The 25,946-nt window shown below is 42.3% G+C and overlaps 1 protein-coding gene across 1 annotated transcript in view; it reads left to right on the top strand.

Moving 5' to 3' along the window:
• Positions 1-25,946, top strand: part of cdh4 (cadherin 4, type 1, R-cadherin (retinal)) — a gene marked incomplete at its 3' end in the record, with an annotated part of 183,504 nt that overhangs the window by 57,815 nt on the left and 99,743 nt on the right. Inside the window, exon 3 of the mRNA XM_084543582.1 lies at positions 17,558-17,581. Within this exon, the coding sequence (XP_084399708.1) occupies positions 17,558-17,581 (24 nt within the window). The remainder of the gene's footprint in view (positions 1-17,557; positions 17,582-25,946) is intronic.

Genomic DNA, 25,946 nt, shown 5'->3' on the forward strand with positions numbered 1-25,946 from the left:
GAAAATGGGCGAAGAGGTGGCGCGATAAACCAGCTAAGGCAGGCAGGTAGCACCTAAACTGGACAACTAGCGACTAACTGTCCCTGAAAGCTACCACGCCCTTCATTATTTAAGCCTTGATATAATTTCAACAGGTAATTTATATAAAAATTCATCCCAGTACAGTTGTCATTAATAAATTAGATATAAAGACCAAAACATTTTTATTGTACCAGGCTGTGAAAATGTTTAACATGGATGTCTATGGTTATTGCCTTGCTTTTGGAAGTGGCTAAGTTGGTAGTAACACGTCACGTCTGGTAGTTTTCGGGCATTTCGTATTTCTTTCATATTTCATATGACGTATTGGCTTGGTGTCACCTGAATGATTAACTGTATAACGTTCAACCTATTAACCTTATTAGGACTGCTTCAAGATTGTGCTCACAGCTGTATAAAAATGTATGAATGCATTGTTTACATGGCATTTGTCCTGTTTGTATAGAGTTTAAATGTTCTGCACGTTATCCCTAATGTGCTTCAGCTTCCTCTCAAACTCACTGTGAATGTAAATGTTTACTGTACGTCTTCCAGTATTACACCGGTGGCCTGCTCTGATTGCTTTCATGTCTTCAGTGCAGCGCATGCTCGGATGGATTCCTGATGGATAGGCCGTTAGAAGAAATAAGTGTGTATAGAAAATGTACAGATAAAAGTGAGTCAAACAGATTGCCACAAAAGCTATATCTGTCAAATATTTCTTTCCCCGGTGACAACTTTTCTTAACTGTTTCATCAGTTGTTCAGCTTGTGCAGGGACTCAGCACACGTGAGGAACTGGCACGAGCCTGCACTTAAACGCAGCTGCTGCGCTTCAAGGCAAGACTGCTTTTCACTTTTTCCGAAGTGTGCGGCTATCCGTACGGTATTGATATTATGTCTTAGTTTTTCATTTCTGGTGGAAAATGTGGTGGAGACTCCAGGGGAGTTCAGGGTGTTCTCGAGTGTTTAAAGACCCCGGACCTCGATAGGTCCCAACGAACTGTGTGAATGGAAGCCTGGGGGAGTGAATATTTCCCGAACTCAATCCTTCTAAAAGAGGAGTGTTTGGTCAAGAGCTGTTACTCATTCTATTCCCCTTCCTCCTTGCCTACGCTCATTCCCTCTCTTCTTTGGTGTCTCTCTCAGTCTCTTGCTCCACTGGCAATGTGACAAGTGAACAATGATTCATATGCAGTGAGTGCAGACTGGCGCCTTTTTCACTCGTCTTGAGAGCCCCATTGTAGTCACCCACTGCCCCCCTTGACTGTCTCACATCGTATCGCACGACACCTTCCCTCTCACACACCTTGCTTTGGGATAGTTGTGAATTTTATTTTGGTGGTGTGAAGCCGGCAGCATATGAGGATTTGGAGAGGGAAGGAAGGCTGTGATGTTAACACATTTCGGATAAATGACCACGCTGTTTGCTTTAATAACTGCACTGAATGCAGAGACACATGTAATTGCTTTGATGTTGCTCTGACGGCTGCGAATAATAGCACTCTGCATGATTACAGAGTCAGTTAGGTGCTGGAGGTGTACACACAGGCCTTTGTGCACAGAACTATATGAGAGAATTCCCCAATTCCTTCCCTCCTTTAGTTTTTGTCTGGGCTCCCACCCCAAGGGCATGATTTAGATGAAATGTCACTTTTAATGGAAAATTTGATGGAAGCAAAACAACGACTTGGAATATTGCTTGTGTAAGTAGCAGGAAGGGAAGCAAGTGCCAGGCTGATGTCAGCGGCAGGGGTTGTTTCTCCCTTGATTGTGCTCTTTAGGAATTCATTGGTTGCCTCTATGATATTAGTGCTGTAGCAAATGTAGCCCCCAGGCAGGCAGGGCGGCCGGCACACTGCTTCTCTTTATAGATGAGAGTGCCAGGAGGAAATATGCTTGCTGCCCAGCACCGCTTTGGACTGTGGAACGAACTGAAGGAGAGCGGATGGTGGTGATAAGTGCTGTAGTGGCTCATCGTATCTGCCCTTTCTTCTTCTGTTTTCATCACTTACTTCTTTTCTTAATTGCTTTCGTATCATGAATTTATATGAGTGGCACTCACATTAATGAGACACAAACCTCCCTGGCAAACTGGCGTCATTTTTTGCTTGATTGGCTGCAGCGTCCAAGCTGCTGAAACACTTCACTTATGTCTCTCGTGGAACCAGCTGCTCCTCTGCGTCAACCCAGTGGGTAATTCTTAATGTCAGTGGCGCAGCAAACGATCATGGCATGCCACGGGCAACTCCAGGACCTCCCTTGGAAACTGTTTGTAGCAGTGCAGATATTAGCCTCAGTATCATTTATGTGACCTGCCATGCAGTTTTGTGTTTCTATAGTAACTCTGGCCACACAGAATTCCCATTTGGCAGCGTAGTAATTAATTTATCTCTATTGATCTCTTGTATCCCTCAAGCCTTTCAGCAGGGTGGCCTGAAAGCTGAAAGCTGCATTGTTGATTGAATGCAGAGTCTATCTTCAGATGCGATCACAAATCAGTCCCCATAGGGGAATAGCTGGAAGCAGGCCAGATTATGTTCTTTCATGCTGCAGTGGTAATGATTAATTTCATTGTACAAGACACAAGTGACTTTAATTGCAGGTTTGGTACTGGGCAGCAGTCTCTGCCCTGCTCATGGTCACATGGACTCAACTGCAGCCCGGGCACTTATGACACAGGCTACATATCAGACACCAGCTTATTCCCTATATTTTGCTTCTGGTGCATTTTGTCATGGAAGGGTCTAGATGCTTCAGGTTCAGATTTTAATAATAAGCTGTTCCCAGCAGCTCCCGGAACAGCATGACATTTACTCAGAGCAGGGCAAATAAGGATAGAGTAAAAAATAACAGAATATTTGCCTAAGGATGTTCAGCTTCCTTTTTGCCCCACCCCTCCAATCCCCCTCCTTACTCTTCACGTCTTTTCACATTCACACTTGCATTACAGGTATTATGCTTCTTCAACTGATCTGTAATGTGCAGGCACCCCTGGCAAAGAGATAAAAAGAAATGATCTTATAAACCACTCCATAACATCTCAAGGATGCAGACTCCAGAGCATATCTAGTGCATTGCAGAAATAACCATTGTGTTCATTAACCACTATGAAGTGCAGAGGCACAAGCTCAAGTTGTGAGCCAAAGAAACTTTGTAGACAGCTGGAACTCAGTATACCTCTGCCTCTTCACTCGTGTTTCCAATCTTAACTCAAGGAAATAAATAAAAACTTTGGGAAATAAATTGATATAAAGAAGTAAAATGAGAGAGATGAGGAGACAAAGCTCGATAAGAATGATAGGGGCAGCAATAGCACAAGACAACTCAACAGGAGACAAATAAGTCGAACTAAAAGCAGCGGAAGCATGATGGAGAATGGGGGAAAAAAGTAATGATAGCTCACCTTATGTCAGCCTCTGTGACAGAAAGGACTTGGAAGTTTGGAGACAGGCGTTGTCATGGGAACAGATTTTTGCGCTGCTGACAGGCGGGTGGTCTCTCTTTTTTTTTTTTTTTTTTTACACTGGATGACAATATCCGCCAATAAAGATGTCATCTTGAGAAAAATAGGTGTTGGCCGTCAATGGACCTGAGCGCTGACATTGCCTTTGCTGAAGCCCCGTTGTCCTGGTTAGTCCACTGAGGATTCTGAAAGCTGCTCTGTCGGCTTTATTTGAATTTGAAGAGTGCTTCCCATGGGCCTTGTTTAAGGTAACATTCTGAAAGAGTCCAGACGTGACGTGTTACAAACTGTGTAGGCAAGTAACAGTTCTGGCTTTCGTGTTTGAAGATGGGTGTATGAAAGTAAAAAAAACTAGATCACGCTCTTTCTATGAATTCAGTCTTTAAACAGATAATATACTGAAGAAGTAGGATAATGAAAGTCATTACTATAAGATCAGAATTAGAAGAAAGATTACTTTGTAAGCCATCTACCAACACTCTCCCAGAATATTCCAGCTTCTGTGTCAGTGATCATCAACACCAGTAATGCGCTGTGTCTTAGATCACACTCTGTCCTACGATCCTCGCACGAGCTTCTGTGCTGCAGGCAAAAGTCCTGTTTATCATGGTGAGGCTGCTGTGCACAGGGGCTGCATTTTTAATTAAAAGTTGTTGTATCTCTGTCTCCAACATTAGGAGGTGTGATGACTGCCTGTCACTTCAGCTCAGCACAAACATGTTTATTTTAGGACCCAGATTCATTTAATGGGCTTGTCAAAACTGATGAAAATTAGAGGAGGCAGAGGCGGCTGATAAGCCCCTCTGTTATTAGAGGGGCTGGAACTGTGTGTTTGTCTGCCTTAGTTTGTCCAATGTTGACGCATAAATGCCCGTGTAGAACTATCCAACAATCCAAAGAAAATACATGACCCTGCAACGACTCCTAATTCCTTCCCAGACACAGAGAATCATATGATTAAAGTTTGCTTGACTCAAACTTTTAAGAATAAATAAAGGATTCGAAACTCGTAGCTACAGAAGAGGCTCAGCGGTGCGTCTACACTGCAGACTGCTCAGTGTTTTCTGAAATGTAGAACAGCAGAAGTAAATAGACATGGGAGCAGACAAGCTTCTGTTCTTATTCGCTTGGGTGTTTTCTTTCTTTGTTGTCCCTCCTGAACACACAAAAGACAGCAAAAGTTGGATTTTCCCAACAAATCCTCTGAGGGCCAGAACAGTGATGCGCCGATTCTACGTGTTGTGCATCAGAAAAGTAAAAAAAAAAAAGAAAAAAGATATGTATCAAATGAAAAGTAGGATTTTTAGATTTGAGTATCTGAGTGTGAGTGTGCTGGATGATGACGACTGTATTTGTCCTAATGGAAAAATATTGTGTTGGGTTTTTGCTGTTGTGTTGGAATAGATCAGATTGTAGTTTATTGGTACTATACAAGACTGAATGGGGGAGATGATGGAATTTTAGTGCTTTCCTGCTACCCATAATGCATCACAGTTGTATTCACTCCACAGAGGGTGGTTTTATTGAAAAGCTCCTCTCACTGAGGTTATGCAGACGAATAACAGCATGATATACAAATGCAGCCATCTGCTCCCTATGTGGGCTTTGGTGGAGGACATAATTGCATTTTATTTTGTTAGTTGTTATTGTCAATTGTCATTTCATAAAAATGCAAATACTGCACATATGGAACATGACTGTGTCACTGAGAGCAAATGGAGAACAGAGAAAATGAAAGCTGGAGGAGAATGAAGAGTGTGAGAATGTTGTCTGCAGGACATTATGTGTTGTGTCTCAGCTTGTTCTGTGACTTTCTACTGGCTTTTCAATATGCCCTACACCTAATGTGATTATAAACACAGGGGGTAGAAATGAAAGAAAGCGTTCACGGTCAGGATAGCAGATCATGTGATCGATGTAATGTACAATAAGTACAGTATCAAATGTACATGCAGTGATTATCATTAAATGCTGGGAGAGTTCGCAGAGTGTGTGTGGCCAGCTGTTTGATAGTGATCAAAAATGTTAAGTGACTGGTGAGTTAAAAACCAGGTCATGTTGTACCAAATTAGCAAAGGCCTATTTGGGGAAAGAAGCAGCACAAATGCAACATGACTTGTGAAGCTCAGCCAGTAGCACAGGGTTTTGGCAACATTTAGAGAACATAAATAGCATTAAGGTAAAAAAAAAAAAGAAAAAAAGAGCTGCTTGGATAAGAAGAAGTAAAAGCCACTCCAGGCTTATAACTGCTGTCTCACACATTGAGAAGCTGTAAATGCTTCTTGACTCAGGGTTATATGAAGTTGAATCAAATGATCACTTCACACATCTATAGACAACAATATTGTATTATCTCAGGTTTTGTTGGTTTATATATATCATACTATGTTGGAGTGGTAGGTGTTGAGGTTTTGAGTGCTGTGCCCTTTAAAGCCTAAAACCAAGTCTTAGCCCTCCTTTACTGTGTTCACTTTGTGGGGTCAAGCATTTTGGTCAAACCCCACAAATACAGCGAGGGGTCCACTGGCGTTTGGACCCCATAGTTATAGAAAAAACAGGGGCACACACGCACTACAAGCATGTGTGTGGGCCACAAAAAGTGTGGAAAAGCAAATGCTCCTAAGTGCTACCTTTTTCTTTACAAGAGGGGATGGAAATGCACTCTATGTACCTTCACATATCTAAGTGCTCTGTTTGACCTTCTCACTGTCTCAGTTTCCAAAACCAAGCTCCTCACCTCTTAAGTGACACGCTCTCAGTCTTGCTTCCTGCCATTTTCCTTGAACTATAACCAAAAACAGCACAGTAGTGAACATAAACACAGAAATCAATGTGGAGCCTCTTCAAACATAGAAGCACGGTAATCAAATTAAAGCTGTGGCATTTCACATACTGGCCCACAATGGCCTTGTTTCATGAACTGCTGTGGCACTCAGCTCTAAATTCTGTCATGATTTACCAATTCTGGATTTCAGACAGAGCAGGAGGCGTCTATTACAATAAAACAACATGTTTGGTTTGATAAATACATAATCAATGACATTAAAACCATGACATTTAGAGGCCATTGACATTTTAGAGAGGTCGATGGGAAGGAGTGTGGTCGATGATGATGCATTTCAAATGCGACTTCACTTCCTCTCTCTGTTTTTGCGCCTCCTGTCAAAATGCTCTCCAGTTTAGCAGCCAGTTGTGGTGAGTCTCCCAGTCTGTCATGTCCGTTGATGTCTCCAGGAAGCAAATCAGCACTCAGGGTCAGTTAAAGGGTTCTGTGGTTCTGCTAACCAACAGCAGCCTCTAAATCAGCAAAGGCGCTGGATTCTAGTATAAAGGCTTTGAACGTCTCCATACAGAAATGCCACGTACGCTTAAAGGAGCCTGTCTACAGTAGGCAACTCGCAGAGTTGTTCTCCGGTGTCAAGATCAAAGTCGCTCAACAGTCATGAAGCATGTTTGAGTCCGGCTGGACTCAAAATCACACCCGGTCTGTATGTTTTAGTAAACAGCAGTTTTACACATTTTATTGGGAGTCAGAGCGAAGCCACTTGTTTCAGAACCACCACTACAGAGACTCTGACGAAGTAGCGTCGACATGCATCTCGTAATGTATCGTGCCGCTCCTGCAGCAGACACATAATAGAGCTCTAACAGACCCAGGGGAGATTGTTAAAATAGCGCGTTAGGTTAGCTCAGACTAGCAGTGAAGTATTCCCCTGTGAGGATCATCAAATAGACACCTAAGGGATTGATGGCAGCCTTTAGCCGCCTCCTAATAGTCACACATTGGACAGATATGACTGCAAGGATGAGTCCCAGGTGGATGTGAAATACTTCACAGTACCCGTTAGCTACTGGTTGTCAATAGAAGCCGGCGCACATGAGGAGTGGGTTGGTTGCCTGGCGAGCAGACAGCGGTGCTCTTTGCTGGCTTAATGGTTAAACAGGGTTGCAGGGAGATGAGTTAGGGGTTCGTTGGGGGTGTAATAAGCTGGCACAGAGCAAAAAGAACACCACTGCCTGCCAGCTGAAGAGGTGTAGTTTTTCCAGTTTAGCTACTATTTTTGCTCATTTTCTTTCTTGATTTTCTTTCTATAATTCGCAGCATGTGATAAAAGCCATGGAGGGAGAAGTGAGGGAAAAAGGCAGAGAGGAGCTGTAGAGGCCTTCTTTGGCGTCCATGTCTGCCTTTCACAATCATCATCTCCCTCCCAGACTCTGTGGATGTGCAGGGTGTAACTAAGCACCTCCTTTCCTCCCCAGCCAGCCCGACTCTTGATCTCCCCAGGCCCTCCGCCATCCTTCACTGGTCTTAATGACAGACATTTATTTAATTCAGGCTACACGGAAATGAGATTAGTTTTCGATAGAGGAGGACAGAGGGACAGAAAGTGGAGCTGGAGAAAATGAGAGGGAGAAGGAAAGTGAGTGTGTCTTAGCCCATCAATCGCCACCCACCTGCTTCGTTAGCCTCAAGTTATTTTAGAACATGTTTGCAGCCGTTACAGTCAGCGCTCTGTCACTGGCTCTATCATGGCTTACTACAGCAGGCCCATACGAGCCAGCAGGAAAACGATGACAGAGATGGTGTTGATGAAGATGATGATAGTAATGATGATGATGATGATGACGGCAGGCTGTTGATGCCGTCGGTTGGTAATGCGATCACATCCACCAAATGTGGCTGATTGCTACTTCAGCGCCGCCTCTTACTTTGTTGTATATGTGGACGGATATTGCTCTCCACCAAAGACCAGCGTCAGACTGCATGCTAGTGGAAGCATTGAGTCAGCAGGGTGTCCCCGTGTGTGTGTGTGTGCGAGAGAGAGAGTGAGACCTCTGCTCAACAATGTGGAAGCTTGAGCAGCCTTTCACCCTGCAGCTCTGACACAGTGCACAGAGTGGAAAGTGCGACAGGAGACCTTGATTCAGACATATGTTCAATGTACCACATTTTTTAGGCACACATGGAGACATGCTTACACACATGAACTTACATTTACTCTCAATTGCCAGGTGAGCACACACACACAAAGGTGCACAGTCAGCTGAATGCAAATCATATGAGATAAAGGATAGACGCGCTCTGCCTGCAGAGATACAAGGCGGCTACAGAACAGCACTTGGCTGCCTAAAGCCCCCGAAGCGCATGTCAACTCCTCCCTCCGTCCCACATTGGGGCTTTGCATTTTAACTAAACATCTGGCTATGTCAGCACCAGTTCATCACAGCAGGGACCCTCCCACCCTCAACCCCCACCCCACTTGTCTCTGTGTCTTCCTCTGCATGTTGGGCTGCGTTCAGCGAAAACTGTGCATGCGCATTTCATGATTCATGATGGTTCATGTGTGATCGCTGCGGATGCACATTCATTTAGATTTAATCACTGGCAGGCAGAAGCTGACATTGCCAACTTCGGCTGGACAAACGTGCAAATTTGGGTGTTGATAATAAATACGTGCCCGTGTGCACCCACAAATGTCCTAATGCATGAGATGTTTACATGCTGAAATGAAACCACCCACTGGGTTACAGCAATTAATCGGCCACTACCTACAGTGCATTAACATTAAGGTTGAGTCACCCCATTATATGCATTTATCCTCCAGGGAAAGTGGTTTATAGTTAGCTGGGAGAAAGTACAAATAGCTTGTTATAGGCCAGACACATTCAATGATTGGTGTCTAACAGTATGCGGCATACATTAATGTAAGCACTTTGCACAAGAGGACTGATCTGATTGGTAGAGTTGTTACAAAATGACCTGACCTTGTGAAGAGAAATGAGAGGACAGATGCCACGCCTTTGAAACTGTGTGGAACTTTTCATTCAACACTGGCCATTTGGGAAATTACGTTGTTATTAAAGAAAGGTTTAACAAAAGAAAAGTGAAACAAACGAAAAAAAGAGCAAACTGTGCTTTTTAAACAACAAGCCCACAACTTGAAGTTAAGCAAACCCCAGGGCTCAGGCTTTCATAAGAACTAAGTTGCCACCGCCTGTGTGAAAAGATTGTATTTGCTTGTAACAAGGTTATTGGCAGAATTGACACCTTTGCTGAAAGCAGGGCTCAGACTACAGGGGTTTCAAGATGTTGTATCCCCGAATTCACCCATCCTGACAAGAGGAGCAGAAATCCTGTCTGGATTACACTTGGTACCGAGGTTCAGCTCAGACTATCTGGTAATGTATATGTAAAGTTTTAGTATTTAGTATTTTTAGTATTTTTTTAGGATTTAAAATCTGGATGATTATGTCAGTCATGTTTTTTCTAGGTAGAAATCTCACATACTTCTTTGTAGCTAAACACAGTGATGTTTAGCTACAAAGAAGCACACACACAGTTGTGTTCACCAAGCTGTTGTCGATTCATTCCTAGTGCAGCCTTGTAGTTTTGAGTGCGGTGCACGTAAGCAATGCTTATCTCTGAAGAAAAGGGGCCTTTAGTGATTACAGTGTATTGGCAGTTGGGTGTGTGAAACAGCAGTGTCCTGAAGTGCCCCATTACCTCTGATTTAAAGTGTGTACAGAGCAATAGGCCAAGCAATCCAGTCACTCCTTTGACAATATCACTAGCATTCTGGTCACATACAGGAGGGCTTCAGAGAGAGGATGGGGGGTGATTATGGGAGAGAAAATAGAACTTATTCACAAACCGAATCAAATGTTCTCCCATTAATAACATTTTAGCATTCATCCCTTTTTCTACCTGCATTTGGTCAATGATTCCGTAAAAGTTTAGAGTCATGCACTGGGGAACACGCATTGAAAGGCTTTCTTTTTCAACTAAACTAAAAGCCTGTTTCTTTTCTTTTTTTTTTCATTTTGTTCACATTAGATCCCATTAGAATTTTTTTTCATATTTTCAAAATATGAGACAGGAAGCGTACAGATAAACTCAACATGGATGTGAAAACAATGATTATGAAACAACACAGAAAATCTCTAAACTAGATCATATACAGTTCATATAAAGAATGGTATGAGTGCACAGGATTTACATGCAGTGTGTGTGTTGTGTGTATGTATATGTGAGACTGATAATAGTGTAATATGGTAATAGTACAATAAAAGTATAATATTACGTTGATGGGTCCTAAGGATACAAGAGTATCAGTTGGTGTGGTATATACCAATCAGGCATGTTTTTCTATGTGACAACAAGACGTTACCTTACACCAGGATGGTCAAGGCGAGTGTGCCGGTTTCTACTAATCAACCCATATTCATGTATTGCCAGCCAAATATCAGAACTGTGAAATACACATAGTCACAAAGCTAAAAAAAAAAAAAAAAACATTTCCGTGTTTAAACCACAAACAATATCACTCCACAAACATTCAGTTTTTCTGTACTCCCAGCCTAAACTCTCAACATGCGGTTTCTTGCTGGCCAAGAGGGAGTAATGACTCACTGTGGAACAAGAGTGTTTGTGAGCTGTGGAGCGGCAAATACACAACGTTTCTTTTCTCACCACTTCAGTTTTCAGCACTTATCACAACTACCGTTGCTACAGTTGATTACAGAAGCAATCTAAAAAAGTAAATACAGTACTTGAGTGCTAGCATGTAATGCAGTTTTAGAATTATAACCAAGTAAATTTCAAAGAGAAAATCACTACACTTTTGTTTTATTTAACAACAGAGTAACAGATTTACTAGTTACATTGGAGATTAACTGTTCCCAGACAAAATATAGGACCAGCTAATGAATATGTTTGATTGCTTTAATAATATATAAAACAGCTGAAATTAGCTCCACCCGGGACCAGCTACATAAAAATGCTGAGAGACCGTAAACATTTTATTTAAGACAACGATTAAGAGAAGTGTGAGAGTCTCTGACAATTAAAGCTTGTCACATCTGAGAGAGAGAAGGTGAAGCTGGGCTTTGTATAGGGATGAATGAACAGAAAATTTGTGTGACGATTATGATTACTGGCTTCGTAGAGCAGAATGAAACTGCAGAGTCAGGTGAGGATTCTCTGTGGCTTGATCACTACAAGGGATTTCTTTAACATTACACGTACTGATTTGATTCCTAGTTAAAAATGCTGATTTGTGCGGCTCAAAGTGTCAGGAATAACCCTACGTGGTCTGCAGTAAAACCTCTCTAGTACCTCTCAGTGGCCGTGCTTTATGTGTTGTAGTGAGGGTTGAATATACGATTGCACTCTCCACAAGGGCCCTATTACCACAAAACGTTAATGCTCCATGTTGTGGTGCTTCCATTCAGTCACTTCAGTACCATAATTAATCAAAATAAACATACAGCGCTTGACAATAAGGCTTTTATATTCAGCACTAATCAGACAACTCATTAGGCAGTAATGAGGCGACTCTGCCTGCTCTTGTCGTGTTTGGGGGAACTTCGGCGCATGGGGAGAAGTGTTTTTTGTGTGTCTGTGAGTGTTAGCGCACAGATTACACATATGCAGGCATGCACCCACTTATACACACATTAACACACACAACATACCGCACTCCTGTAGTCCCACTCCAATTATGGCAGCATCTCACCCGGGAAGAAGCCCACTTACCCGGCATTCACTTTATGAATAATTGATTGTTTGTGCCAGTGTTATATTTGTAAATACACGTTTGCTCTCTGATTAATAGTTTTCTAGACATACTCATTTGTTCAATTTGATTAGACTCTTAAATGTATTATTTATTAGCTGAAAATGCTCTCCGGTTATTAGTCATCACAAGGGCAACAAGAAGATTTGGCATAAGGACACATCTGCATGCAAAGAGACGTGTTCACATCAATCCACACTTGCTCACATGGCAGGTGGTGGTGCGTGTGTGTGTGATATAGCACGTTCGGATGCCGTGAACATTTTGACTGCCTTTCAGCATGTGTTCGTGTATGTCTTAAAGATTTACAGCTCCATTTTTAAATCTCAGTCACTATAAAATGTAACACACATTTTCTCAGTGTATGAATTAGATCCATATGTTAAAGATAATTAATATAGAAAAACTGTGTTAGCCTTAAAACTTCTCAGGATAAGTTGCGGAGAGAAAGGTTGTCAAGCTGGAAGCGCGGATGGAATTACATTTTGTTGCGAGTTTTCTTCTCATCGTTGATCCAGGAAATTACTAACTGTGACCTTTTGTGTGAGTTCGTAATATGTGGGAGTCTGCATCATCCCTTGGTTTAAACAATTCTTTCGACAGCAGCAGCCAGCTTCGTAAAGAACCAGGTCAAATGTGTTGGACGACTCAAAAAGAAAACAAATGACTAGAGAGGAATGCACAATGTTGGTCAGAAAAGACCGATCAGCACAAGATTTGATGCTGCTGATTGCCTGTTTTTCAAAGGTCTTTTGAAGTCTCAATCAGTATTTCCCACAAAATTTCATGAGATCCTGGCGTTTTTTTTGTGTGTGTGTGTGGGTGTGTGTGTGTGTGTGTGTGTGTGTGTGTGTGTTACTTAATATTAAACAAAATGCTTTTGAGACTTCTCTGGGCAAATGTACCCACACGGAAAGAACCTATATAAACATATAGGTTTTAATATAGGTTCTAATATAGGTTTTGAATATATGTGACATACATAAAATTGTGCAGCCTAAAAGCTGCCAGCAAATATCATTAGCCTACAGAAGAATATAAACAGACGAAGAAGAAAAGTAATGGAGAGTGTGGAGCATAGATGTACTAAGAGAAGTGTGGAGTTGGAGGAGCCGCCGGCTTCAATTAAATCACCAGTGTGAGAACACTTTGGTTTCCCGGTGCAACACAACAGCGATGGCACGTGGTGTTCCAGGCTGTCTGCCGACGATATTTCGCGGAATTGCGGTACATCGCTGGAAACACATCAAACATGCTAACGCACATAGACGGCATCACCCCGATATGTCTATTTTTTAGTTTTATAACAGGAGGTGGTTTTTAGTTTTTTCAGTCAATTGGTGACTGTTCAAAATAGATGAAAAAGCTAGTGTTACATGTGTGTGAGGTTCTTGTTCTTTTGTTGTACCGAACCATACCGAACTGTGACCCCCACACCGAGGTACTGTACATACTGAACCGTGACTTGTGTGTACCGTTACACCCCTACTGGCAACGCTGACTGAGTTGTAGCTTTTGTCGCTTGTATTGCCTTGTATTTATCTCTGGATGCTGTTTTTGACATTCTGTATCCTGAATTTGACACAGGGAAAATCAAAATGATCTACCTCCCAAATTATTCACACAAATGTTTTGCTCATCAGTTTGGCAAGCTACACCAGAGCACTTTTTTCTTCTTTTCGCTTTCAGGGGGTGGACTATCGCAGATGATTAAAAACACAGAGGTTGTGATTGTGACTCCAGTTGGCTGCAGTCAATAACAATACTTTGCATCATATGGTGAGAGCCGTGTCTTTGTGTGTGATAAAAGGGTGCTCTAAAACCACTTTAAAGACAAAGACCTCAAAACAAAATGCGGGAAGAGGGGAGATAGGCAGTGATGGTTGACTTCTTTAATCTTGATGTACAGTCTGACAACTTGGACCTGTTACATACACAACCTAATTATTGCAAGTGAGCAATCAGCTGGAGAAGCGTTAATTCGCTGCTGACACCTTTACCTGCTCCTGGTGATAGAACTTCAGATGAAAAGCACAGGTGAAACTATATTTAAATGTCACACACGTATTCACTTCAGTTGTAATACAGTAGTTGTAGTACAGTAGTCAATGAGCCTTCTTTTAACAGCTCTGGATGCATATGATTGCCTTCATAAGGTTGTTCTGATGCTCTGTTTTTTTCTTGGTTCTCTTCAAACAATGGCAGAGCAGACAGCATCTTTTCCAGAAAAGCCCACTGATGAGCTGAGCACTGAGACGCTCATTTTCAGACCCAAACATTCCCAGAGCTCTACTCTGCTCTGCTCTGACTGTCTTCATACTATGTGCTACTAACACGTGGTAGGTGCTGTTTCATAGGGTTGACATAGCTCGCTGTAGTCTTTTTATAGGCTGGTAGAGCTGCACTTGAATGTTATCCAGGCCGGAGGAGCATCGCCAACATTTATCTGAGCCAAAAGGCCTTGTTACCATCTAGCAAACCTGCCCCTACCACCGACATTCTTCTTCTTCTGTTGGGTGATTTGACTGTCCATTACAACCACCCGCTACTGCTGCCTCGCTGCACAGCCAACGAGAGAGTAACATTACGTGGCCAAACTGGGCTATTGGGTGTAGTTATAAGTACACGAGTGCAGTATCAAACTCCATGCTGATCGGGACATCCCTGCATATAGTACACTAACATACTGATCTATTGATGGATTTTTGTAACTATGCTGAAGATGGTGTTGCTGCTAACACTACTGAGTATTGAGTAAAATGTTGATGCACAGGCTCAGCTAAGTCATGGAGAACTATTGAGATTTTACAAACTATTCATTTATATTCTATTTTCCACAGCTGACATTATGGCATACTGTAAGTGTAAGTAGTAACAATGGCTCTGTTGTATTTCAGCATCGTGATATACCCAGAAACTGAAGCAGCTAAATGGATTTCAGCCATTATTTTGGGGGAAAAGGCCACATAAATGAGACATGATAGCATTTGATTCTCTTTTGGGTAATCTGTCTGGTTAGAACTCACTCACTAACACAGTACTGTATTGTTAACTTTGTTCTATCATTACGATGCACCGATTGGTGACCTCAACAACCTACCATCTAACTCCAACCTGAATAGGGATCTAATGTGAACATCTTTTTAGGTGTGCAGGGCTACTAATGGAATACATACTGAAGTCACCAGTATTCAGCATTGTGTCATTCTGTGTAGCTCACTGTGGCTGTTACAGTGCTAGTGGAACCTCTGAAATACCTGTTGCAAAGAGGTCATGGGCAAACGCCCAGCGACTCAATAGGGGTGTGTATGTGAGTGTGTGTTTGGCGGTGCCTCACGACACTGTCAGACATTGTGCATCATTGGTGTGTATACATGTATTCCTTGTCTGTGCATGTGTGTGTGTGTGTGTGTGTGCATGCCTGTATGTGTTACTGTGCTCCTTGGGAGTGCTAGCAGGCCAACTGAAGAGGGAAGGAAAAGCAGGCCTGCTCTGCACCATATGCCAAATATGAGCCTGCCTGCCAATTTGTGGGGTATACTGGCAAGTGCTAGCAAGGCTGAATTCTTGACAGAGGGAGATGAATAATTGAACATGTGTGGAGCGAAGTTCTGTTGGGATGGAGTGGGGTGCCTTTATACATGGAGAAGGGGAATGGAGACAGACTGTCTACAAGCAAAACTCTCATTTAAATCCTGATGTGTTTTTTTTTTGTAAACAAGTCAAGAAGTTGCAGAGTTTTTATGCTTCCCTTAAATGGATTGATAGTGAGATGTGATTTGGGGGAGGGGGTAAATATACCACTCAATGGCATCAACACATTTAGATCAGAGCAACTATAACAAGAGGGCAGTAGCTGTCACTGATCTTGCAAGTTAGTACTGCAGCCGCAGAGAAAAATGAGAAAATGCAAATATGTAAAGAATGATTTGAAGAAAAATCTGTGTAACCTCATCAGTTTGGTGAAAACTTTTAGTCAACCAGGGTATGTATTTTATATTCAAATCTCAATAATTTAACAGACATTCCAGCCAAGCCTCCAGTAAATGCAACAGCAGAAAAAACTTACAGGCTCTTACAAATTTGAGAGTTTGCACCAGAATCCATAACTGACCAGTACAACCCAGGCGCCTTACATCAGAAAATACATCTGATAATTATTCATAATTTGGCAAATGTTCAATTTAAAGTACCAAAACATTTACATTATTTAAGAATTTCAATGAAAAACTGTGCCAAACCGTGACACATTTAACTGGGGCCGGATTAAGCAGCTACGTTGAACATCTGGTTTGTGAGAAACTCATCATGGCAGGTTTCTAGAGGTGATTAAATGTACAATATGAGGCACTTTCCCCAACCGTCCCATATGTTGCACATTCCTGTTTCACCGTTTGGAGGAAGTGTGTCATCTGTCAGCATGCTGTCCTCTTCACCACACCACAAATTAAACACAAACTGGAGTCATTAAAAGTTACCACGAACCATCCTCAGGGGAACTTCAGTATATTATGTGTATCAAATTTCAATCCAGCAGTTGTCGAGACATTTAAATCAAAGCCACAAATGTCAACCCGCTGGAGGTGGATGACAGAATTATTCTTAGCATTCCTTGTTTAAATGGCTATTATACAAAATAAGCATTAGGTTCTTAAACAAAACTACTGCAGAGAGAAGAGAGGCCTTGAGACATTGCAGATTTTTTTTTTTTATTATTTCTTTTAAATCGTAGTGATTCATTATAACAAAGGATGAAACATAGACTGCTGAAACGATAGTGTATCTCCTCAGAGTTGGTATTTTTCTGTGTTTAAGTCACTCTTCAAAGCTTTCCAGATTAAATAAAAAAAGGAAATGTAAGTAATGAATTCAAAATCAAGCCATGGAGATTGCTTCTGATCAAATCTCACTAAGCAGCTCCGCTAGAGGACACCAGAAGGGCAGGCAAGCAGGAGAAAGATGTCAAGAGCCTTCACGGCTGCTGCTCCTCTTTCCGTCACCTAGCTGCGGTGCCAAGGTCTGAATAAATAGCGCCCACTACAATGTACATAAGTGTGTGCGATATGCATAGGCAGTGTGTCCCGCAAGTCTCATGTGTTTCACTGAGTGATCACAAGAGCAATGTAGACATCACAACAAGCATTTGAAGATAATGATTAATCCTGCTGCTTGAGGCAATGACAAGAAGAGAGAGCAAACTGTATTCTGTTTAAGTGTGCTGCTTAGATAATAGACAGATACTAATGTGGGCGACTACACCGCTGTGACAGCGAATTTTCTCCAATAGTAGCCTTACTTTTCATATGTGTCACTGTCCTGCTATTGCCTGTGACTTTCCATTAATCCCCAGAAATTGATCTGTTTTGTTCTCTTGTTTAACGGTGACTTTAATATAGCAGTGCCACTTTTACTGAAACCTATTATGTTCTAATCATCCTCCTTTCTCTCTCTCTTCCCCCCTTGCCCTTTTTCTCCCTCTTCCCTTTCCTCTCTGACAGATACCACCCTGTCCAGGGAACGAGGTAAGCACCGCAGCCACACACTCCCTTGATTTAGAGCCGCCTGTGCGTGGCCTCGGCCAGAAACAGCGTAGCGGTTGTTTGCGCTGATGTGGAAGGAACCATTCTCAGATGTTAGTCTCAGTGGGGGAGCGTCGCGCCACAAACATCATTTGCATCACCGGGAAGCTATTTTCCTCTCCATCACATTTCATGTCACAGCAAATGTTGAAACGAGGAGAGAAACATCGAGCAAAGGCAATTATGAAAGCAGCATCCACAGACCCATGTGGCCAATCAGAATTTGAATTCAGCATATTTTCTCTGCATGCATTTTGCCTCGACCTACTTAGTCAATTTACCCCCTTTTGACTCCAATCGCATTCAATAAGGAGCCAATAAGAAGTATCTTTTTTACTTTGTCTCTTTGCTGCTTTAGCGGAGAACATCTCTGCGTCCTCTAAATAGATTGTAGATGGTTTCCTCCACTGAGGCTCTTTCTCATTTTGTTTTGAATTTGACTCTCTTTTGTTGTGCTGTTATTAACGGTTCCCTGTGCTTGGAGGAGCACTTTAATCCCTTCATCAAACAGGTTGAAAGCGGGAGTCCATCTGCAGTACTGGCTTTCTTTATATCATTATTCTGCATGTGTGTGTGTGTGTGTACTTTGTCCAGACATCTGTTTTTTGGCAGTGTGAGAGCACTTGTGTCAGCTGCTTCTTCTTCTAGTGCTTCACCTTCTGTGCTTTCCCACTGTACAAGTCATCGTCAGTGTCAGTATGGCACTGACTTAAAAAGTTGCTGAACTTGCTCTTCATCCTGCGAAGGATGATGCTTTGGGGTGAAACTGTCGAGACAAATTGGTGTGGTGGCATCTCACGGTGTAGACAAAACACCACATGGTGTGTGTCTGGTCTTTGAAACCTCAAAGTGACAGGAGGGAAGAGAAGTGCAAAGTTGTGGTTCAGATCAAGCACCTGAGGTTTATTTTTGTGTGTCTGGTTAACCTCCATTTGCTGGTTGAGGAGACGATGACACGGCGCACGGAGAAGCTTGTGTGATCAATTTTTCATTGCCAAGCTAGCAACAGTTTTGCGCTGTTTTTTCCATCCAGTTAGGCTTGAACAAAGAGCGGGGAATAAGAAATCACAATAGGGAAAGATTTGTATTCATTCTGAGTGTTATCCTTGATTTTGACCTCATCTCTGCTTTTTGCAACCGCCCTGGCGCTCTCACATTATAACATACGCATGAGTTCTCTCCCGCACCTACTTTCCTTTTCTGTGCTGCTGAGTAGTCGCATAATGCGAATATATTCCACAAAGAAAGGCATAAAAAGAAAAGGGTAGCAGGGATTAAAAAGCAGATGAGAGTGTAAGCGGAGGCAGTGTTAGGGCAAGGTCTCTGTGCCCTTGGTCCTTTTATAAAACGCAGTCAGCAGGAAGCACTCCAGTAGGGACTGCTTATCACTCACCAGAGCATTCACCATTCACATCATTCACTTTTGGCTTTCAAACCGGCATGTTCTTGGAAGAACATAAACATACAATATATACCCGCAGTGCAAAACCATAAATACTCGAGCTCTTTCCTTGTGTCTTCCTGTCCTTAACAAGCTCCCTCTGCTACCTCAGCAGTGGTGGGGAGTGTTAGGAGTCCTCTGATAGGCCATCTCAATGTGAAGTGGCTGCTCGTGCATCCTTTCCTAGCTTAATTGGCTATACCTGAGGCAGGAGGGCAAGGTGTGATTGCGATAAGAGAAAACGCTGCGCTTGGCTAGTTTTAGTGCCCTTATCTATAATCTCCAGATTGATTATGGTTTTTGTGCCAGCCGTGCAAATTGCTCCACCCCATCAACTGCACTGGAAACCACCTTAATTCTGGCCAAGTCACAGTACACTTGCTGTACACTAGAAGATATGCTGATTACATCAGAGACTGTAGAGTACAGTTTAGCATCTCATATACCACACTTTCAGGTTAGTATCCAGTTTCAGAAACCAATGCTCAACAAAGAGAGTTGAACTAAAGACTTCTGTCAATCTCAGTTAGACTGAATGCCATCTGTGAAGGTAGAGACGGCAGCAGTTAGTTTAGTTTGCAAACAGCTACTGTCAAACACTGCTACTTGTAAAACAGCAGCTTAGTAGTTTAACATTTTTAGTTTGTGTACAGATTAAACAAGACATAACATGTTAATCAGAGTACTGATTCAACAAATAACATTAAGGTCCAGATCAGACATTGCACACCTGTCCTGGGGAATCTGATTGTAAGTGGCCAGCTTAAAATACAGGTGTGAACACACCCAGGACGATAGGACATTTAGGTTGCATTTGAGTGATCCGATCTGTGACCACATTTGGAGGTGGTCCGGGTCGCATTTGTCCACATTCCTCTGCTAGTGTGAACACACAATGCCACAGCCACTGCTTCTTACAGCACAAATTTTCAAATCATGGTTTGTATGGAAGTTCCTGAACTTTGTGCAGGCTTATAAAATAACTAATGTGAGGGGGGATATAAATAATAAATAATAACACTTTACGTACGTGCTTTTGGTGAGAGAGAGAGAGACTACAAAATATGGGAGTCGTGACGCAAACACACAACAGACACCTGTTTGTGGAACTGAAACAGTGATAAAGGACCATTAGAGACAGAAACTGTCATAATATTCTATTGCGCGCCAAATGATGTTGGTGTTTATTAACATACAGAGCGTGAAACTGAGATCAGATGAATTAGTTTTAAGGCAGGTGAACTTGAAAACAGCTACAGTCATCATTCTGACCAGAAAACCGAAAAAACATTCACTCATTCATTCATTCATCTTCTGTACCCGCTTATTCCTGTTAAGGGTCGCGGGGGTCTGCTGAAGCCTATCCCAGCTGTCATCAGACGAGAGGCGGGGTACACCCTGGACAATGTGAAGTAAAATACAAACAAAACCATTATTGTGAGGAGGGGACTTTAATAGAGTGGCATCAGGTCTCGGCCACAAAGCTTCTTTTCCATTTTTGTCTGTACATATATTTTCAAATTTTCTGTACCAGATGTATCGGAATTCTTTGTGTACAGCCTGTTTTGCTCTTACCCCTCCATCCCACCAAACACTTCTCTTGTTGCTAGTTTTGAGTAGCGGTCTGGGCTGAACGAGCAGCTAATGGGCTGCGAAATGTCTCCAAAGCTAGAGCAACAACAGAAGCTAATGTCTGAAAGCCCCTTGTGAAACAATACAAACAGTGAAGAACCCTGACAGTGCAAAGAGAAGAAAAGAGGGAGGGGGCATCTCTGCTTCCCTCTAATGTGTCAGAGAGGCCATTTTTGTCAGCCTAATTGTACTGAAGCTTTTCTAGTGGCCTTGGTGAAATGGCGTAATTGCCTGCTGGAACGGATCGAACTGCACCACTGGCTGCACTCTGTGGGGTTTCCTTTTTTCCATGTAACGTAAGATCCTGGACGTAGCTCATCGGTGTTCTGACATTTGTGGTTTCAATCTTCTCGCAGCAGAGCACTGTGCTTAGTAGGGCAAATTCAAGGCTCAGGGGTATCGACAGTCTAGTGTGAAATATTACTGTTAGCAATTTTTGTGGGACAAGCTGATTTGCAACACGAGAGGCGTCGCTTCAAGTGAAGGGGTTTAGTTTCGAAGCTTTCCTCTTTGTAGCTAATTGGAACATGTGTTTATTTCAAGAGTGGTGTTCTTGATCATTGAAGCATTTATGTGTTTTATTGTACAAAAAGGGCGACGTTACAGAAGACCTGTGTGTTTATATTCTTAGGACTAATTGCGTTTGCCAATGAGTGACTGGGTTTTAATGCCATTCTTGATCATTCACAAGTATTTTCTCTAAAACGTGGTGAAGCATGCAGCCCCTTCTGCTTCTCTTCCCCCTCAGTACCAATTAAAGCTGTTTTTCTGCAGCAGATCTTGAGCTGATGAAGACAGCCACTAAGAGCTCTTGAAGTAAAGTCACACAGGGCCTGTATGGCAGATGGTTTGCGCAAGAGTATGTGCAAAGAGAGAAAGCAGCAAAGGAAGGAAACAAACAAGCATAAAAATGGCAGCCTGTCTCCAGCGAGAAGCTCCTATTTTCTACCCAATTTAAGACATACCATTTCCAAATTTTCAAACTTTTTCTCAAAAACGCTGTCAACCTGCGGGAGACCAGGGAAAGCATAAGATCTGGTGGTGTGGAGAATTCTTGCGCGGCATCTTCCAAAAACTATAGAGACAACTCAAGTATTTCTCAGTATAAAAAATAAAATAAAATGCTGCTGGGAGCTGCTTGATCTCGAGGCTTTGACCAGCTCTCCCAGCTGAATGGCAACAAGCTTTGCTGCGGCCTTTTGCTACAAAGGCTGAGACGGCAGAGAGTCAAGGCACAGAGGACAGGGCCTAATGGTTACCAGCTTCCCCCGGTGGATTACGTGTTTCAAAAAGATAAGGCTTGATCAGTATTTTTCCAGAGAGAAAGCCTCTTTTTGTGATGCAGATGAGAGCAGACAGGAAACTTGCTGGAACTAAGGGGTCTAAGGCCAGAAACCCCAGCGGTCCAGAGCATACAAATAAGGAAATAGAGATCATACACAGTGTTTGTATTCAGGGTCAGACCACTTTACTGTGCACCGTGTTTCATTTTGATTTTCTTCCCCTTGTTTTTCTGTTCATAAGATCCGTCAAATTTTGTATCTTCTTCTAGTTATGAATACGTAAATTCTCAAAGAAAAATGTGCCAAGGCTTTGGAGTCATTTCTATCTCTGCAGATGCTTGCATCTCCATACTGCGCCCTTATTAATGTCTGCCATCGTGTATACTTGACCAATTAGTTCACACTTCATTTTAACACCCAGACTGAGACTAATGAAGCCACATTTCCTGGGGTTAATTACACCAACATTATGTGACATTATGAGGAACAGGAAATGGCAAAGCACACTTTAGAATCTCTCCCTTTCATCATCACCTCCCGCTGTGGGAGACTTTCCCCTCTCCTGCGCTCCCTTTGTACCTCTCTCCCCCGCTCTGCATTTTCAGGCACATCCTCCCCTTCTCTTAGCGACAAGGCTGGGTGGCACAGTAGCATTAAGAGCCTGTGAGACGAGACTGGTCTGGGCAAATCCCTACACAAATTAGAGAGTAGAGACCATTATTAAAGCCAATTGCCACTGCCTGCAACCAACAGTTAAATTACAATGTCTCTGGAACAAAAAGGTGAGAGGTGTTTATTACCCCCTTTTTCCCTCCCTGGCAGACTTGTGAGGTGGAGCGAGTGCAGCTTTGGAACTGTGTCATACTTGAAGATCTGGGGTGGAATTATAATGTACTGTGCAGCTGACATTCACATGAGGCCTGGACCTCAAAGACACTTGCTGATGATTGACAACAGGGTTTGCGCAAGGAGTATAAAGTTTCTTCGTTTGTGAAAAAATTAAAAGGCCTGATATTTTGCTTCACATTTCACCTCAGACACTCAGCTTCTCAAAGGCGCGCAAAATTCTCAAGTTTGCTTTCATGTGAAGTTTACTGAGGCGATTTTCTGTGGCTGGCTTTTAACTCCTTTCTCTGTCAAATGGGTAGTTCAGCAGGAACGATTTACCTGTCAATCACAACTATCTCTCAGTATTCCTTACATGCGCAGATTATTTTGAGGACATACTGAGTCTCTGTGTGCAAATGAGTGCTCATGCTGAATTCATGTTTGCATATGTGTGTGTGTGTGTGTGTGTGGGTGGGTGTGTGGGTGTGCATGTCTGTATGCGTGTCACACATGTCATGTTATAAGTACTAATCTGTCACTTTTATGAGATTACCACTGGAACTGACTTTATGCAGCGCATGTCAACATCCCAACTGACAGAACCTGCTGAGTTCCTGTTTCCTTGACGTTTATTCTAAATGCACTTCCTCTATGCTACCGAATTACTTTAATCGACCCTAACTTGACATTAACATCATTTAAACTCTTTCTGACTCACTTCTGCGCTGCTGTGCTGTGTGCTTTTTTCCCATTTAGCGGCAAATTTGTTATGTAGAGCACATCCAGTCTCACTGGGGCTTTTTCCATTAACGACATAACACTGTTGTGTAATTATTGCTCATCTGCACTTGAAAGTAGATAACATTAAAAGCTGAAGAATTCATCAGTGATATTGCTACAGTTAACCAGTAATTCTGTTAATGCATAAATGTGTTTATATACTAAACTTAACAAAATATTCATAATGTACTGTACGTAAATTCCATTTTGTCTTAATAGTAAGGCCACCACACTCAAGATGTTCCTCTTTTAATCTTGAGAGTGTAGACACTGAAATAGCTCCAGGACTACAATGTAATGCAATGCAAAGTATTACCTCTTTTTTTGCAAAAGACAGAGAGAGAGAGCTGTGAAACACTCTGTAAAGTATTCTCCCTGGAAAAGAAAAATGAAACTTGTGTTTCCTGTGAAGTATGAAGAGGCGTATTTTTCTCACCTATGTCAAACTCTAATTTCCTTTGCTCCCTTGTCACTTAATTGTCAACATCACTTTGCTGTTACAGCTCTCTCGCTCATCATTCAAAAAGTGAGCCAGACAACAAGAGAACCTTATGACCATGCACATTATATACACAAATCAAAAATAAAGTTCACTCACTGTGGATTATTAGATATACACTTCATCAAGTTTTTAAACATAGAAGCCACATAGTTACATAGTTACATACTTTCCGTTTTTCCCACGTTGGTGTGTATCCATAATAAGCTCAGCTCAGTTGCACAGCTCTGAAGAAAACCAACTAATGATAAGGCTCTATGGCTCACAGTGCAACTTTTGTAATACCAATATTTTACATGTTGCACCACATGGTGGGCATTGGTGTGGTCTTGTACCTGAACCTAGGTCTGTCACGTTATGGACATTTATACCTTCCTCAGGATGAACAGCAACAACTTCTGTGATCCTGCAACTTGATTAACATAAACATTTTTAGATATGTATAACTTCAATTATACTTTCATTAAGATCCTTAAACTACTCCAGATATGTACCAAAAAACTGTAACACTAAATATAAATCACATAAAATGAACATTGAGTTATCATCAAAAACCTGTGGATGATGTTAGCGTTTTATAGGCTGGATCTCTTCCATAAATATCAACTGATTATTCTTCACTGACCCAAAATGACCCTGTTTTGACCTTTCCTTGTCTTCCATTATTGTTTCCATGCCTTATCGTGTCAATGCCGGGATGCACTTCTGAATTGATTGAACTGTTCCGCCCTCCTGATATTTTTCATTTTATAGCCAGAGGAAAGACAGCATATTGCAGGCTCAACCTTTCCAAACAGCACCTGTACAAACTGTTTTTCTTCACCCCAACCCCGCAGCTCCATCACTCTCACTCTCACCCACTCTGTAGATTAGGTCTGCACTGTGCTTGTGGAAGAATGAGGCCAGCTAGAATCAAACATTAATCAGCTGCTGTTTTATAAGACAGAGGGAGCGCCTGCAGTCCCTGGGTTCCCCTCCTTCTTGCCCTTAGCCTGCCCTACCACCAAATGTTAATGTGACTGCCATTACTCATTTATGAGCTGCTCGCTGCCCGGTGGTTGTTGTCCGGGCCCTGTCTGGAATGGGCTGGTTGAGGGGGGGCACATTGCAGGTGGACAGCTGCGCCAGGACATTCAGCTATGGCAAGGCCTGGTCTAGAAGGAAAAGCTTTTGTGTGGGTCGTACTGTTCAACTGTTTGAAATGGGACTGGTGAGGTAGGCAGTTATGAATGTGGTGTTGTATTTATAATAGATAATGTATAAAGTAAGAACACACAATTAGAAACAACGGTGTCATCAAAAGTGAACGGATCACTTGTTCACATAAGACCAAATGCAAGCTGACCAATTTTTATTCAGTAAATGGGCACTATGATATGATGTATTCACATTTTGACTGCCGTAATTGGACATAAATCTTGCTAAATTGCCTCCATGGTGAGACTAAGTACCTCGATATGTGCAGACAGGCAGCTTTGAACAGTTAGGGCTGAGTGGTTGTTCTTGGTATCCAGGACACAGAGCGCAGCAGGAGTCATTCTTATTCTTAGTATAGTGACATGAATAAAGAAACGAGCCTGCACAAACTGAGACACACACTCTCTCCTGACTCAGGTTGTGTGGCAGAAATTAATGATGGAGGAAAGTATGAGGCGTACACATGTGTCAGAACCTGGTACAGTGTATGTGTTAAGATAAAATATGCCGTCAGACTGGTATTTCCTTGCTGTGCAAACAGACTGTACCAGTTCAGTGCTAATTGCTTTGTGTGTCCAGCAGAAAAGGTAGCATACCTGTTTTAAAAATGAGTGATCTATGAATGACACACAGAATTCAGATTTTCAA

Source organism: Chelon labrosus (genome assembly GCF_963514085.1).
Source record: "Chelon labrosus genome assembly, chromosome: 4".
NCBI lineage: Eukaryota > Metazoa > Chordata > Actinopteri > Mugiliformes > Mugilidae > Chelon > Chelon labrosus.